Genomic DNA, 16,515 nt, shown 5'->3' with positions numbered 1-16,515 from the left:
CAAATAGTAGTAAGATAGAAGGCCTAAATCCAGTATCAGTAATTACATTAAATACTATTGGAACACAAATTTTCCTATTAAAAGACTGAATGTCACAATGGATTTTTAATTTTTATAAAGACTCAGCTACATGCTGTTTACAGAAAAAAAAGAAAACAAAAATTCAGAAGTTAATAGTAAAAGAACAGAAAAAGATATACCATGCAAATAAACAAGACAGATTGTGCAACAATATAACTATTAGATAAAGTAAACGTCGAGACAAGAAGTATCACCAAATACAAAGAACATTTCATAACAATACAAAGGTCAGTCCAAGATGGCCGAATACGAACAGCTCTGGTCCGCAGCAAATGGCACAACAGGAGATTATATCCCGTGTCTGGCTCGGTGGATCCCACGCCCACAGAGACTTGCTCACTGCTAGCACAGCAGTCTGATATCGACCTGTGAGGCAGCAGCCTGGCAGAGGCAGGGGGGTCTGCCATTGCTGAGGCTTGAGTAGGTAAACAAAGCAGCCAGAAAAGCTTGAACTGGGTGGACCCCACCACAGCTCAGCAAGGCCGGCTACCTCTATAGTCTCCACCTCTGGGGGCAGGGCATAGCTGAACAGAAGGCAGCAGAAACATCTGCAGACTTAAACGTCCCTATCTGACAGCTCTGAAGAGAGCAGTGGTTCTCCCAGCATGGTGTTTGAGCTCAGAGAACAGACAGACTACCTCCTCCCTGACCCCCGTGTAGCCTAACTGGCTAACTGGGAGACACCTCCCAGTAGGGGCCAACTGACACCTCAAACAGGCGGGTACCCCTCTGGGACGAACCTTCCAGAGGAAAGATTAGGCAGCAATATTCGCTGTTCTGCAATATTTGCAGAAACCAGAGCAGAAACGCTGAAAATTCTAAAAACCAGAGTGCCTCTTCTCCTCCAAAGGATAGCATCTCCCCGCCAGCAAAGAACAAAGCTGCATGGAGAATGACTTTGACGAGCTGACAGAAGTAGGCTTCAGAAGGTCGGTAATAACAAACATCTCCGAGCTAAAGGAGGATGTTCAAACCCATCGCAAGGAAGCTAAAAACTTTGAAAAAAGATTAGATGAATGGCTAACTAGAATAAACAGTGTATAGAAGAATTTAAATGACCTGATGGAGCTGAAAACCATGGCATGAGAACTATGTGATGCATGCACAAGCTTCAATAGCCTATTTGATCAAGTGGAAGAAAGAATATCAGTGATTGAAGATCAGATTAATGAAATAAAGCGAGAAGAGAAGTTAGAGAAAAAAGAGTAAAAATAAATGAACAAAGCCTCCAAGAAATATAGGACTATGTGAAAAGACCAAATCTACGTTTGATTGGTGTACCTAAAAGTGATGGGGAGAATGGAACCAAGTTGGAAAATACTCTTCAGGATATTATCCAGGAGAACTTCCCCAACCCAGCAAGACAGGCCAACATTCAAATTCAGGAAACACAGTGAACACCACAAAGATACTCCTCCAGAAGAGCAACCCCAAGACACATAATTGTCAGATTTAGCAAGGTTGAAAAGAAGGAAAAAAGGTTAAGGGCAGCCAGAAAGGTCGGGTTACCCACAAAGGGAAGCCCATCAGACTAACAGCAGATCTCTCGGCAGAAACTCTACAAGCCAGAAGAGAGTGGGGACCAATATTCAATATTCTTAAAAGAATTTTCAACCCAGAATTTCATATCCAGCCAAACTAGGCTTCATAAGTGAAGGAGAAATAAAATCCTTTACAGACAAGCAAAGGCTGACAGATTTTGTCACCACCAGGCCTGCCTTACAAGAGCTCCACTAAACATGGAAAGCAGCAACCGGTACCAGCCACTGCAACAACATGCAAAACTGTAAAGACCATCGATGCTAGGAAGAAACTGCATCAACTAATAGGCAAAATAACCAGCTAACAGCAGAATGACAGGATCAGATTCACATAACAATATTAACCTTAAATGTAAATGGACTAAATGCCCCAGTTAAAAGACACAGACTGGCAAATATAAAGAGTCAAGACCCATCAGTGTGCTGTATTCAGGAGACCCATCCCATGTGCGAGACACACAGAGGCTCAAAATAAAGTGATGGAGGAAGAGCTACCAAGCAAATGGAAAACAAAAAAAAGCAGGGGTTGCAATCCTAGTCTCTGATAAAACAGACATTAAACCAATGGCCATTACATAATGATAAAGGGATCAATTCAACAAGAAGAGCTAACTATCCTAAATATATATGCACCCAATACAGGAGCACCCAGACTCATAAAGCAAGTCCTTAGAGACCTACAAAGAGACTTAGACTCCCACACACTAATAATGGGAGACTTTAACACCCTACTGTCAATATTAGACAGATCAATGAGACCAAAGGTTAACAAGGATATCCAGAACTTGAACTCAGCTCTGCACCAAGCAGACCTAATAGACATCTACAGAACTCTCCACCCCAAATCAACAGAATATACATTCTTCTCAGCAACACGTCGCACTTATTCCAAAACTGACCACATGGTTGGAAGTAAAGCACTCCTCAGCAAATGTAAAAGAACAGAAATCACAACAAACTGTCTCTCAGACCACAGTGCAATCAAACTAGAACTCAGGATTAAGAAAGTCACTCAAAACCGCACAACTACATGGAAACTGAAAAACCTGCTCCTGAATGACTACTGGATACATAACGAAATGAAGGCAGAAATAAAGATGTTCTTTGAAACCAATGAGAACAAAGACACAATGTACCAGAATCTCAGTGGCACATTTAAAGCAGTGTGTAGAGGGAAATTTATAGCACTAAATGCCCACAAGAGAAAGCAGGAAAGATCTAAAATTGACACCCTAACATCACAATTAAAAGAACTAAAGAAGCAAGAGCAAACACATTCAAAAGCTAGCAGAAGGAAGAAATAACTAAGATCAGAGCAGAACTGAAAGAGATAGAGACACAAAAAACCCTTCAAAAAATCAATGAATCCAGGAGCTGGTTTTTTGAAAAGATCAACAAAATTGATAGACTGCTAGCAAGACTAATAAAGAAGAAAAGAGAGAAGAATCAAATGCAATAAAAAATAGTAAAGGGGATATCACCACTGATCCCACAGAAATACAAACTACCATCAGATAATACTATAAACACCTCAACGCAAATAAACTAGAAAATCTAGAAGAAATGGATAAATTCCTGAACACATACAACCTCCCACGACTAAACCAGGAAGGTGAATCTCTGAAGGGACCAATAACAGGCTCTGAAATTGAGGCAATAATTAATAGCCTACCAACCAAAAAAAGTCCAGGACCAGACGGATTCACAACCAAATTCTACCAGAGGTACAAAAAGGGGCTGGTACCACTCCTTCTGAAACTATTGCAATTAATAGAAAAAGAGGGAATCCTCCCTAACTCATTTTATGAGGCCAGCATCATCCTGATACCAAAGCCTGTTCAGAGACTCAACAAAAAAGAGAATTTTAGACCAATATCCCTGATGAACATCGATGCAAAAATCCTCAATGAAATACTGGCAAACCAAATCCAGCAACACATGAAAAAGATTATTCAGCACGATCAAGTCGGCTTCATCCCTGGGATACCAGGCTGGTTCAACATATGCAAATCAATAAACATAATCCATCATATAAACAGAACCAACGACAAAAACCACATGATTATCTCAACAGATGTAGAAAAGGCCTTCAACAAAATTCAACAGCCCTTCATGCTAAAAACTCTCAATAAAATAGGTATTAATGGAACGTATCTCAAAATAATACGAGCTATTTATGACAAACCCACAGCCAATATCATACTGAATGGGCAAAAACTTGAAGCATTCCCTTTGAAAACGGGCACAAGACAAGGATGCCCTCTCTCACCACTCCTATTCAACATAGTGTTGGAAGTTCTGGCCAGGGCAATCAGGCAAGAGAAAGAAATAAAGCATATTCAATTAGGAAAAGAAGAAGTCAAATTGTCCCTGTTTGCAGATGACATGATTGTATATTTAGAAAACCCCATCATCTCAGCCCAAAATCTCCTTAAGCTGATAAGCAATTTCAGCAAAGTCTCAGGATACAAAATCAATCTGCAAAAATCACAAGCATTCCTACACACCAATAACAGACAAACAGAGAGCCAAATCATGAGTGAACTCCCATTCACAATTGCTACAATGAGAATAAAATACCTAGGAATCCAACTTACAAGGGATGTGAAGGACCTCTTCAAAGAGAACTACAAACCACTGCTCAACGAAATAAAAGAGAACACAAACAAATGGAAGAACATTCCATGCTCATGGATAGGAGGAATGAATATCGTGAAAATGGCCATACTGCCCAAGGCAATTTAGATTCAATGCCATCCCCATCAAGCTATCAGTGACTTTCTTCACAGAATTGGAAAAAACTACTTTAAAGTTCATATGGAACCAAAGAAGAGCCCGCATTGCCAATACAATGCTAAGCCAAAAGAACAAAGCTGGAGGCATCACACTACATGACTTCAAACTATACTACATGGCACAGTAACCAAAACAGCATGGTACTGGTACCAAAACAGATATATAGAACAATGGAACAGATCAGAGGCCTCAGAAATAACACCACACATCTACAACCATCTGATCTTTGAGAAAGTTGTCAAAAACAAGCAATGGGGAAAGGATTCCCTATTTAATAAATAAAAGGATTCCCTATTTAATAACTGGCTAGCCATATGTAGAAAGCTGAAATTGGATCCCTTCCTTACACCTTATACTAAAAGTAATTCAAGATGGATTAAAGACTTAAATGTTAGACCTAAAACCATAAAAACCCTAGAAGAAAACCTAGGCAATACCATTCAGGACAGAGGCATGGGCAAGGACTTCATGACTAAAACACCAAAAGCAATGGCAACAAAAGCCAAAATTGACAAATGGGATTTGTCAATTAAACTAAATTAATTAAACTAAAGAGCTTCTGCACAGCAAAAGAAACTACCATCAGAGTGAACAGGCAACCTACAGAATGGGAGAAAATTTTTGCAATCTACCCATCTGACAAAGGCCTTATATCCAGAATCTACAAAGAACTTAAATTTACAAGAAAAAAAACAAACAACCCCATCAAAAAGTGGGCAAAGGATATGAACAGACACTTCTCAAAAGAAGACATTTATGCAGCCAACAGAAACATGAAAAAGTGCTCATCATCACTGGTCACCAGAGAAATGCAAATCAAAACCACAATGAGATACCATCTCACACCAGTTAGAATGGCGATCATTAGAAAGTCAGGAAACAACAGATGCTGGAGAGGATGTGGAGAAATAAGAATAATTTTACACTGTTGGTGAGAGTGTAAACTAGTTCAACCATTGTGGAAGACAGTGTGGCAATTCCTCAAGGATCTAGAATTAGAAATATCATTTGACCCAGCGATCCCACTACTGGGTATATACCCAAAAGATTATAAATCATACTACTATAAAGACACATGCACACATATGTTTATTGTGGCACTATTCACAATAGCAAAGACTTAGAACCAACCCAAATGTCCATCAATGATAGACTGGATTAAGAAAATATGGCACATATACACCATGGGATACTAGGCAGCCATAAAAAAGGATGAGTTCATGTCCTTTGCAGGGACATGGATGCAGCTGGAAACCACCATTCTGAGCAAACTATCGCAAGGACAGAAAACCAAACACCGCATGTTCTCACTCATAGGTGGGAACTGAACAGTGAGAACACTTGGACACAGGGCGGGGAACATCACACCCTGGGGCCTGTTGTGGGATGGGGGTCAGGGGGAGGGATAGCATTAGGAGAAATACCTAATGTAAATGATGAGTTAATGGGTGCAGCAAACCAACATGGCACATGTATACCTATGTAACAAACCTGCACGTTGCGCACATGTACCCTAGAACTTAAAGTATAAAATAATAATAATAATAATAACCCAAAGGTCAATTCCTGAGGGACAGATAACAATCAAATGTGCACACAATTGCTAAGAATTTCAAAATACATAAAGCAAAACTGAAATATTAAATAATTAAAAAGAGAAAGAAAATTCCACAATCATAGTTAAGATTCTTAAGACCCTTTCTCAATAACTGATAAAATTAAGCAAAAAAAACCCATAGGTGAAACCATAAAATATATGAACAACATTATCATTAACTTGACTTAATTGAGAGCTTAGAAACATTACAACTAATAATCGTAAAACACCATTCTTTACAAGTGTTCATGGTGTTTTCACCAAAACAGGAAATAGATGATGAGCCATAAGACAAGTCTCAATAAATTTAAAAGTACTGAAGTCCACAGATCCTGTCTTTGTACCACAGTGGATTTAAATTCGAAATCAGGTGAGGCATGGTGGCTCACACCTGTAATCCCAGCACTTTGGGAGGCCGAGGCAGGAGGATTACCTGAGACCAGGAGTTCAAGACCAGCCTGGCCAACATGGTGAAATTCTGTCTTTACTAAAAATATAAAAAATTAGCTGGGCATGGTGGCAGATGCCTGTAATTCCAGCTACTAGGGAGGCTGAGGCAGGAGATTCAATTGAACCCAGGAGGCAGGGGTTGCAGTGAGCTGAGGTAGGTCGCACCAGTGCACCCCAGCCTGGGCAACAGAGAGAGACTTCATCTCAAAAAAAAAAAAATCAATAACAACAAAATCTTTAGAAATGCCTTCAAAAACAACACTCCTAACTAATCTGGTCAAAATTCTATTAAATTCTGTAAAACGAGCTAAAGCAGTGCCTAGAGGAAGTTATACAGTGTTAGAAAAGAAAAAGCTCTTATTGACCCACAGTTTCACCTCATAAAGCTAATCAAAGAACAAAGAAAACTCATAGCAGCAAGTAGGACAAAGTAATAATAAGAACATAAATTAATAAAATAAAAAACAAATAATAGAATTAACATAGCCAAATTTCTTTCTTTGAAATTAATAATATTAATAATGTTGATAAACCATAAGCTTAAGAGACAGAGAGAGAGAGAAGAGAGAACATAAATTGTCAATATCTGGAAAGGATTATCAGTATAGATCCTACAGACATTAAAAGAATATCAGAGAAATGTTTATGAACAGTGTGCTAACAAATTCAACTACTTAGATGAAACAGATAAATCCCTTGCAAAACACAATTTACTGACACAAGATGAAGGAAAATGCAAACAATCTAGATTAAAAAGTAAACCCCATTATAAAAAAAAAAAACCTTCCCACAAAGAAAAGTGCAGGCCAATGTTTTATTGGTGAATTCTATAAAAATCATTCATAGACAAAACCTGACAAGGACATTATAAGAAAATAAAATTGCAGACCAAAATCTCTGATGAACACAGACACACAAATCCTTAAATTGTTAACAGACCAAATCCAGCAATATGCAAGATGGAAAATACATCATGGGGTTATCCTAAGAATGCAAGATTGTTTATAACATTCAAAAATCAATTGTCAGTGGCAATGTAAAGTGGTATAATCACTTTGGAAATAGTCTGGCAGTTTCTTAAAGCAACGATTTACCATATGACCCAGAATTTCACTTCTAGGTATCTATGAAAATATATATCCATATGAAGACTTAGATGCAAATGTTCATATCAGCATTATTCACAAAAGCCGAAAATTAGAAACAATTCAAACGGTCGTAAACTGGTAAATGGATAATCAAACTGTGGTATATCCACATAATATTACTTGGCAATAAAAAGGAAAATAGATGAGCCTCAAAAATGTTATACTAAGTCACAGAAGCCAGGCACAAAAGACCACACATTGTGTGACTCCATGGATACAAAATGTCAAGAAAAGGCAAACGTGGAGAGGGTAAATTGGTAGTTGCCCTAGGCTGGGGGTGGGAATTGGAAATAACTACAAATTAGCATATTATTTCTTTGGAGAGTAACGGAAATGTTATAAAAGTACATTTTGATGATAAATAACTATGTAAATTTACTAAAATTCATTGAATTGTATGCTAAAAACACGTGAATTTTATGATATATAAATTATACCTCAATGAAGCTATTTTAAGAAAATACATATAACTATTATCATACTAATAAAAGGAGAAGTACATAGGGGCACTTCAATCAATGTAGAAAAATCATCCGACAAAATTCAGAGGTATAAACTCTTAGCAAACTAGGAAGAGGAAAAACTTTTTCAACTAGATAAACAGTATCTACAAACTCCTATAGCTAACATCTTAATTGTAATCTACTAAATGATCAAATAGTAACCAATTTCCTCCTAATATCCTTAACAACCTAAGGATGCTCATTTTCATCACCGACATTCAACACTGTATTAAATATAAGGGTACCCATTCAACAAGGCAGAGCCCTCATTACTTAATCACCTCCCAAAGGCCACACCTCTTCAGAATGTTGCATTAGGATTAAGTTTCAACATACATTGGAGGGACACCATCATTCCAACCATAGCAAATAGCATTTAAATAAATAAATAAATGTAATAAAAATGTAATAAAATGTAATAAAAAAAGTTATACTTCTAAACTAGAAACCAGAAAACATTGCTGGAAGAAATTTTTAAAAGATCTAGTAAATTAGAGAGATACATGATACTAATGATTTGAAGACAGTAGTATGTAACAAGTCAATCTCCTCTTCCCCCTCATTAAACTATGTATTCAACATACCCAGGATTGTTGCTAGAAACTGACAATTGATTATAAAATATTTATATAAACAACAACAACAAAAAAAAACAGCTAGACTCTAAGGCAATCCTAGGGCAAAACAACAACAACAAATTGGAAAACTTAAACTACCTGATTTCAAAACTTACATAAAACTACAGTAATCGAGACACCACAGTACACCACAGTACTGACATAAAGACCAACAAATGGATCAATGGAACAAGAAAGACTCAACAAATGGATCAATGGAACAAGAAAGACTCATACTTACACATCATTCAACTTTCTTCAAAGGTACTACAGCAATCCAATAGAAAAAGCAAAGTCTCTTCCACAAGTGGTGATGAAACAAATGGATATTAATATGAAAAAAGAAATCTGAACCCTTATCTCACCAGACACAAAAATTAATTTCATATAGATAACAGACATGAGAATTAAAACTATAAAGCCTCTAGAAGAAAACACAGAAGAATATCTGTATGATCTACAGGGAAAGCAATGTTTTCTTAAGGATACAAAGTAATAACCATAAAAGAAATAGTTGATGAATTAAATTCTATCAATATTTAAAAGTGCTCCTGAAAATATAGCTTTAAGTAAAAAGAAAATATACAGACTTTTAAAAAATTTCCAAAAAACATACATCTGACTTAAAAATCTGTATCTAGGATAATGAACTCTTACATTTTAAAAAATTTACAAATTGGCAAAAGATTTGATTAGGTACTTCCCAGGGGAAAATTGTTTCTTTTCTCTTTTTTTTTTCTTTGAGACAGAGTCTTGCTCTGTCACCCAGGATGGAGTGCAGTGGCTCAATCTTGGCTCACTGCAACCTCTGCCTCCTAGGTTCGAGTGATTCTCCTGCCTCAGCCTCCCAAGCAACTGGGATTACAGGTGCATGCCACCATGCCCAGCTAATTTTTGTCTTTTTAGTAGAAGTGGGGTTTCACCATGTTGGCCAGACTGGTCTCGAACTCCTGGCCTCAGATGATCTGCCTGCCTTGGCCTCCCGAAGTCAGGTGTTAACCACTGTGCCCAGCAACCAGGGGAAAATTTTTAAATGGTGCATAAAGGCATGAAAAAGGGCTCGACATCACTGGCCATCCCAGAAATTCAAATTAAAACCACAGTGGGGTATCAATATACAGCCATCAGAATGTCTAAAAGAGCTGACCATATGAAATGCTGGGGAAAAGAGATCTTTTATACATTGTTGAAAATACAAAATGTTTTAATCACTTAATAAAATGGTCTGTCAGGTTTTTAAAACCAAGCATATGCCATCTCTCTACCTGATATTTACATTCTTAGGTATTTACCCAAAAGGAATAAAAACACGTATCTTTTTTTTTTTTTTTTTTTTTGTCTTTGTACAAGATTTTATTAAAGGTCTTTAGAGAGCAACATCCACACTCCAGAATACAGCTGCCAAGGAGACCCTGTTATGCTGTGGGGACTGGCTGGGGCATGGCAGGCGGCTCTGGCTTCCCACCCTTCTGTTCTGAGATGGGGGTGGTGGGCAGTATCTCATCTTTGGGTTCCACAATGCTCACATGGTCAGGCAGGGGCTTCTTAGGGCCAGTCTTACCAGTTGGGTCCCAGGGCAGCATGATCTTCACCTTGATGCCCAGCACACCCTGTCTGAGCAACACGTGGCGCACAGCAGTGTCAACGTAGTAGTTAACAGGGTCTCCGCTGTGGATCATCAGGCCATCCACAAACTTCATGGATTTAGCCCTCTGTCCTCGGAGTTTCCCAGACACCACGACCTCGCAGCCTTTGGCCCCACTCTCCATGATGAACCGCAGCACACCATAGCAGGCCCTCCGCACAGCAAGCCCTCCTAGGAGTTTGTAACGCAGAGACTCTGCCTGGGCAATGGCACACAGACCTCTAGTGGCCACCTTTTCAGCATAAAGCTCTACACTGCCCTCTGGAAAGCCAAACCTCTTCTGAACTACAGCAGTCAGTTCCCGAATCCGCCGGCCCTTCTCACCAAGAACATTCTGTGTTCTGGTGGCTAAGATAATGATTTCTGTCCTGGTTGGTGTAACTCGCACCTCAACTCCAGAGCAGCCATCTTCAGCCAGCTCCCGAGTAAAAAACTCATTCAGTTCAGCTTTGAAGATGCCATCAGCGACAAACTTCCTCTTCTTGGATATTTGCACGGCCATCTTGCCACCGCGCTCCGCTGAAAGGAAAGGCTAAAAACATGTATCTTAAAATGACTCATGGGTGAATATTGAAGGAAGTTTTATTCATAATGGCCAAAAACTGGAAGCAACCTAGAGTTCCATGAGTAGGAGAATGGATTAGCTTACTCTGGTATATTTACACAATGGTCCGCAACTCATCAGTAAAAGTAACAAATACTGATAAGCACAACGTGAACAAATTGCAAAAGCACTCTGTTAAATAAAAGAAGTTTTACTCAAAAGGGTTCATTGGCACTGTTAAGACTCCATTTATACAAGATTCTACAACAGCCAATACTAATCTATGGTGGAAAAAAAAAAACCTCTGACCATCTCTGGGAGTATGGAGGTAGGGATTAACTGGAAAGGGGTACGAGGAACTCTCTGGGATGACTATAATGTTCTAGGTTTGGGTTACTCAGGTACATGCATTTGTCACAACTCACAGAATATTAGATGTTTTCACTGTATGTAATTTTATGGTGGGGAGGTAGCCAAACATTGAATTTCACTTAAAAGATATGCATGGCGTCAACCTGGTTTAAACGGATCCAGAAAAAAAAGACAGATCGATGGATGCATAAAAATACAGATATGTGATAAAGTTATTTTAGTAAAATGTAAATTGTAGACTCTAGGTGGTACATATATGGGTGTTCACTATAAAAATTTTTCAGTTCTTCCTATCAGTAAATATTAGTTATCTGAAGTCTGTGCGCCAGAACCAAATCTTGCCATTGATAATTATAGCTGACTTAAGAGTCTTCCAGAATTTCCCTGAAATCATTGATAACTTACTTTTTGATCAGCACTGCTTAGAATATGCCCATCCCAAGGTTTGAAGATTGATTAAAGAATAACCTTAGGCAGGATGTAGTGGCCCATGCCTGTAATCCTAGCACTTTGGGAGGCCAAGGCAGGAAGATCACTTGAGACTAAGAGTTTGAGTCCAGCCTGGGCCACACAGTGAGACCCATTCTCTAAAAAAAAATTTTTTTAATCGATTAGTCAGGCATAATGGGAGCTATTCAGGAGGCTGAGGCAGGTGGACTGCTTGAGTCCAGGAGTTTGAGGCTACAGTAAACTGTGATCATACCACTGTACTCCATCCTGAACTACAGAGCAAAAACCTGTCTCAAAAAAAAAAGAACTTTAAATTAAAAGTGCATCCTTCTGTCCTTCTACAAATAGTGATTGAATGCCTAGTGTATGGCAGGTGCAAGAAATGTGAAACTAAATCCTGAACCTCATTAGCCTTCATCTGGAGGGGAAAATGACTCCAACTATCAAAATGAATTAGATTACTTCTCAATACAGATTAATGTTAGCATCTATTCTGTTTAAGATAGTTATGTACAATCCAGCCAGGCGTGGTGGCTCACACCTGCAATCCCAGAATTTTGGGAGGCCGAGGTGGGAGGATCACCTGAGGTCAGGAGTTCGAGATCAGCCTGGCCAACATGGTGAAACCCAGTTATCTACTAAAAATACAAAAATTAGCTGGGTGCAGTGGCACATGACTGTAGTCCTAGCTACTCAAGACGCTGAGGCAGGAGAATCGCTTGAATCCGGGAGACAGGGGTTGCAGTGAGCCAAGATCACACCCTTGCACTCCAGCCTGGGCGACAGAGACAGACTCTGTCTCAAAAAAAAAAAAAAAAAAAAAAAAAAAAAGATAATTATATACAATTCATATCCATTTATATTAAGTATTTACACATAAGTATATAAGCAAAGGTAATAGGTCTAGCTGGGTGCAGTGGCTCACACCTGTAATCCCAGCAAGTTGGGAGGCCAAGGCAGGCGGATCACCTGAGGTCAGGAGTTCGAGACCAGTCTGACCAACAAGAAGAAATATCATCTCTACTAAAAATACAAAATTAGCTGGCTGTGATGGTGCACGCCTGTAATCCCAGCTACTTGGGAGGCTGAGGCAGGAGAATCACTTGAACCTGGGAGGCAGACGTTACGGTGAGCCAAGATTGCACCACCGCACTCTAGCCTGGGCAACAAGAGCAAAACTCTGTCTCAAAAAAAAAAAAAAAAAAGAGAGAAAAAGAAAAGTTCTCTAGAAGCAAAATAGCATTTAACTACGAAGCCTCAAAAATTTGAACAATCTTCCTAGAGAAAAAAGTAGCACAGAATGGTTTACGAGAGGTAAAATGAACAAAAGAAATAAAACAGCTCTATGACTCAAGTAACTCCTCAAGTTGTCACCTAACATTCAATGCCCTCCATGCTTAGGCCTCACCTTAGATTTTCACTTCATCTTATATATCTCTCCTTTATGAAGTTTTGTCTGAGTCTCTGCTCCATGAAAAAAAAAAAAAAGAAAAAAGAAAAAGATATCTATCCAATCCTTAGAAAGTCATAATTCTTTGTAATTTATTTTAAATTTTTTATTTCAATAGGTTTTCAGAGACCAGGTGATGTTGAGTTACATAAATAAGTTCTTTACTGGTGATTTCTGAGTTTTTAGTGCACCCATCACCAGACCAGTGTACACTGTACCCCATGTGTAGTCTTTTATCCTTTGCCACCCCCCATTCTTTGCCCCAAGTCCCCAAACTCCAATGTATCATTCTTAGGCCTTTGTGTCCTCGTAGGTTAGCTCTCACATATGAGTGAGAACATATGAGGTTTGGGTACCATTCCTGAGTTACTTCACTTAGAATAATAGTCTGCAAGTCCATCCAGGTTGCTGAGAATGCCATTATTTCATTCCTTTTTATGGCTGAGTAGTATTCCATGGTATTTATGCACCACATTTTTTTCATCCACTCATTGGTTGATGGGCACTTGGGAGGATTCCATATTTTTGCAATTGCAAATTGCACTGCTATAAACATGCATGTGCAAGTATCTTTTTCATATAATGACTTATTTTCCTCTGGGTAGATACGTAGTAGTGGGATTGCTGGATCAAAGGGTAGATCTACTTTTAAGTTCTCTAAGGAATCTCGACACTGTTTTCCACAATGGTTGTACTAGTTTACATTCCCACCAGCAGTGTAAAAGTGTTCCCTTTTCACCACATCCAAACCAACATCTATTAGTTTTTGATTTTTTGATACAGCCATTCTTGCAGGAGTGAGGTGGTATCGCATTGTGGTTTGATTTGCATTTCCCTGATAATAAGTGATGTTGAGCATTTTCCATATGCTTGTTGACCATCTGTATATCTTCTTTTGAGAATTACCTATTCATGTCCTTAGCTCACTTTTTGATGGGATTTTTTTTTTCTTGCTGATTTGAGTTCTTTGTAGATTCTGGATATTAGTCCTTTGTTGGATGTATAGATTGTGAAGATTTTCTCCCACACTGTGGGTTTTCTGTTAACTGGTGATTATTTCTTTTGCTGTACTGAAGCTTTTTAGTTTAATTAAGTCCCATCTATTTGTCTTGGTTTTTGTTACATTTGCTTCTGGGTTCCTGGTCATGAAGCCTTTGCCTAAGCCAATGTCTAGAAGGGTTTTTCCAATGTTATCTTCTAGATTATTTATGGTTTCAGGTCTTAGTTTCAAGTATAAGGTGAAAGATAAGGATCCAGTTTCATTCTTCTACATGTGGCTTGTCAATTATCCCAGCACCATCTGTTGAATAGGGTGTCCTTTTGCCACTTTATGCTTTTGTTTGCTTTGTCGAAGATCAGCTGGCTGTATGTGGCTTTATTTCTGGGTTCTCTATTCTGTTCCATTGGTCTATGTGCCTATTTTTATGCCAGTACCATGCTATTTTGGTGACTAAGGCCTTATAATATAGTTTGAAGTTGGATAATGTGATGCTTCCAGATTTCTTTGTAATTTTCTCACAGAACTTAAGAAATTATGTCTGTTAGGAAGAAAACCAGTAAAAGGCTTGAGTCTTGTGCAGCCATTTCTACCTGCTTGACCTAGGGAAGTTACTTAATCTCCTTTCCCCATATGTAAATTGTGGATAACAGGACTTTACCTCAAGGTGATAGTATGAGGACTACATGCTTAGCCTCATGCATGAGCTACTACTACCGGGTAAAAATTGTGAAAACTAGTGTTCTATTTTTTCTCCTGACAAGCCTAATTCAGTATCAACAATGTTTAATAGGTATTTAAGTAAAAACATTTCAATTGAACCAGCAAGTGAACAAGCTATTTCATGTGCTGCTAACTGGTAGAATATTGCTGTAGTCCACACATATAAACACATTTAAGTACTTGCCATTTGTGTTTAAAGATGATACTAGCAACTCATCTGTGGCTACTGACAAAAAGAATAAACTCCACTTTGGTTTTTCTGAATTTTGCATTTATTCTATCCCTAAAATATTATTTTCCCATTACCCTCATTTCATCATCATTTTTGTACGTACTCATTCGGGCAATTCTCTTTATTCTCTATCCTCTGCTTACAGTAACATTACCTAAGCAACAGGATAGTAACAAACTCAAACTCTCTATCCCTATTAAAATAGTCAGTTCTGGCCCACTGCCAGTTTTCCTTGTTTGGAGGCCTTTTAAATGTTCATCTTTGTGACCATTTGAAACCTCACATATACTAAGAAATGAAACTAACAAGATAAGCTGATAAATTGATATCAGCTTGCTTATTCATTCCATTGTGAAACATCCAGGTAAGAAGAGGAAACCACTTCTACTCTGGCAAAAAGAAAACAGAGGATTTGGGCCAAGATGGCCAACGAGAAGCAGCAATGGTGCATGGCTCTCACAGAGAGGAATGAAAGGGGCGAGTAAATACAGTACCTTCAACTGAAACATCCAGGTACTTGCATTGGGACTAATCAAGAAAGCAACTCAACCCATAAAGAACAATGAAAAGCAGATAGGATGACGGCCCACCTGAGAGTGACACAAAGCCGGAGGAACCTCCCCTACCAAGTGAAGTCGTGAGTGAATGTGCAACCCCAGGAAACCATGCTTCTCCCACGGATCTTTGCAACCCTCAGGTCAGGAGATCCCTTCATGAACCCACTCCAGCAGGGCCTTCAGTCTGACACAAAGAGCTGTGTGGCGTCTCAGCAGAGCAGCCATTCAGACATGCAGAGGGGCCCAGGAGTTTTACAGACTCTGGCCCTGGGTATCCTGGCAAAAGTGACTGCAACTCCAGCAAGGCAGGAGGTTGGACTTCCGTACATACCCCTGGGAAGGGGGCTGAATCCAGGGAACCAGGCAGTAACGGTCTGCGGACCCCACTTCCATGGCACCACAGAGGATAAGACCCACTGGCTTGGAATTCCAGCTAACCAGGGGCAACAGTGTCACCCCTACCTGGGACGGAGTTCCTGTGGGGAGTAGAGGCCACCATCTTTGCTGTTTGGATGACTCAGCTGTTCCAGCCTGCAGGCCCTGGAGAGTCCAAAACAACCTAGGCCAGAAGGAATCCCCCAGCACAGCACAGCTCCTCTACCAAAACATGACCAGACTGATCCGTTTTTCATCACTGGGCATGACCTCGCAAGGGGGGCCTCCAGACACCCTCACGAATGTTCTCTGGCCAACAAAGACTTGAAAACTTCCTGGGACAGAGCTCCCAGAGGGAGGGGCAGGCTGCCATCTTTGCTATTTGGGCAACTTAGCCATTCTAGCCTCTAGGTTTTAGAGAGCCCAAGCCAACTAGA

The 16,515-nt window shown here is 39.3% G+C and overlaps 2 protein-coding genes across 7 annotated transcripts in view; both read right to left on the bottom strand.

Moving 5' to 3' along the window:
- Positions 1–16,515, bottom strand: part of NBEA (neurobeachin) — a 723,498-nt gene that overhangs the window by 675,685 nt on the left and 31,298 nt on the right. The window lies entirely within an intron of this gene.
- Positions 9,481–11,316, bottom strand: LOC129526335 (small ribosomal subunit protein uS3-like). Its single transcript, XM_055360207.2, has one exon. It carries the CDS (start codon positions 10,878–10,880, stop codon positions 10,149–10,151), a length of 732 nt encoding a protein of 243 aa, XP_055216182.2. The 5' UTR covers positions 10,881–11,316; the 3' UTR covers positions 9,481–10,148.

Source organism: Gorilla gorilla, chromosome 14 (genome assembly GCF_029281585.2).
Source record: "Gorilla gorilla gorilla isolate KB3781 chromosome 14, NHGRI_mGorGor1-v2.1_pri, whole genome shotgun sequence".
In the NCBI taxonomy this organism is placed as follows: Eukaryota; Metazoa; Chordata; class Mammalia; order Primates; family Hominidae; genus Gorilla; species Gorilla gorilla.
This window is presented reverse-complemented; position numbering and strand designations above follow the sequence as displayed.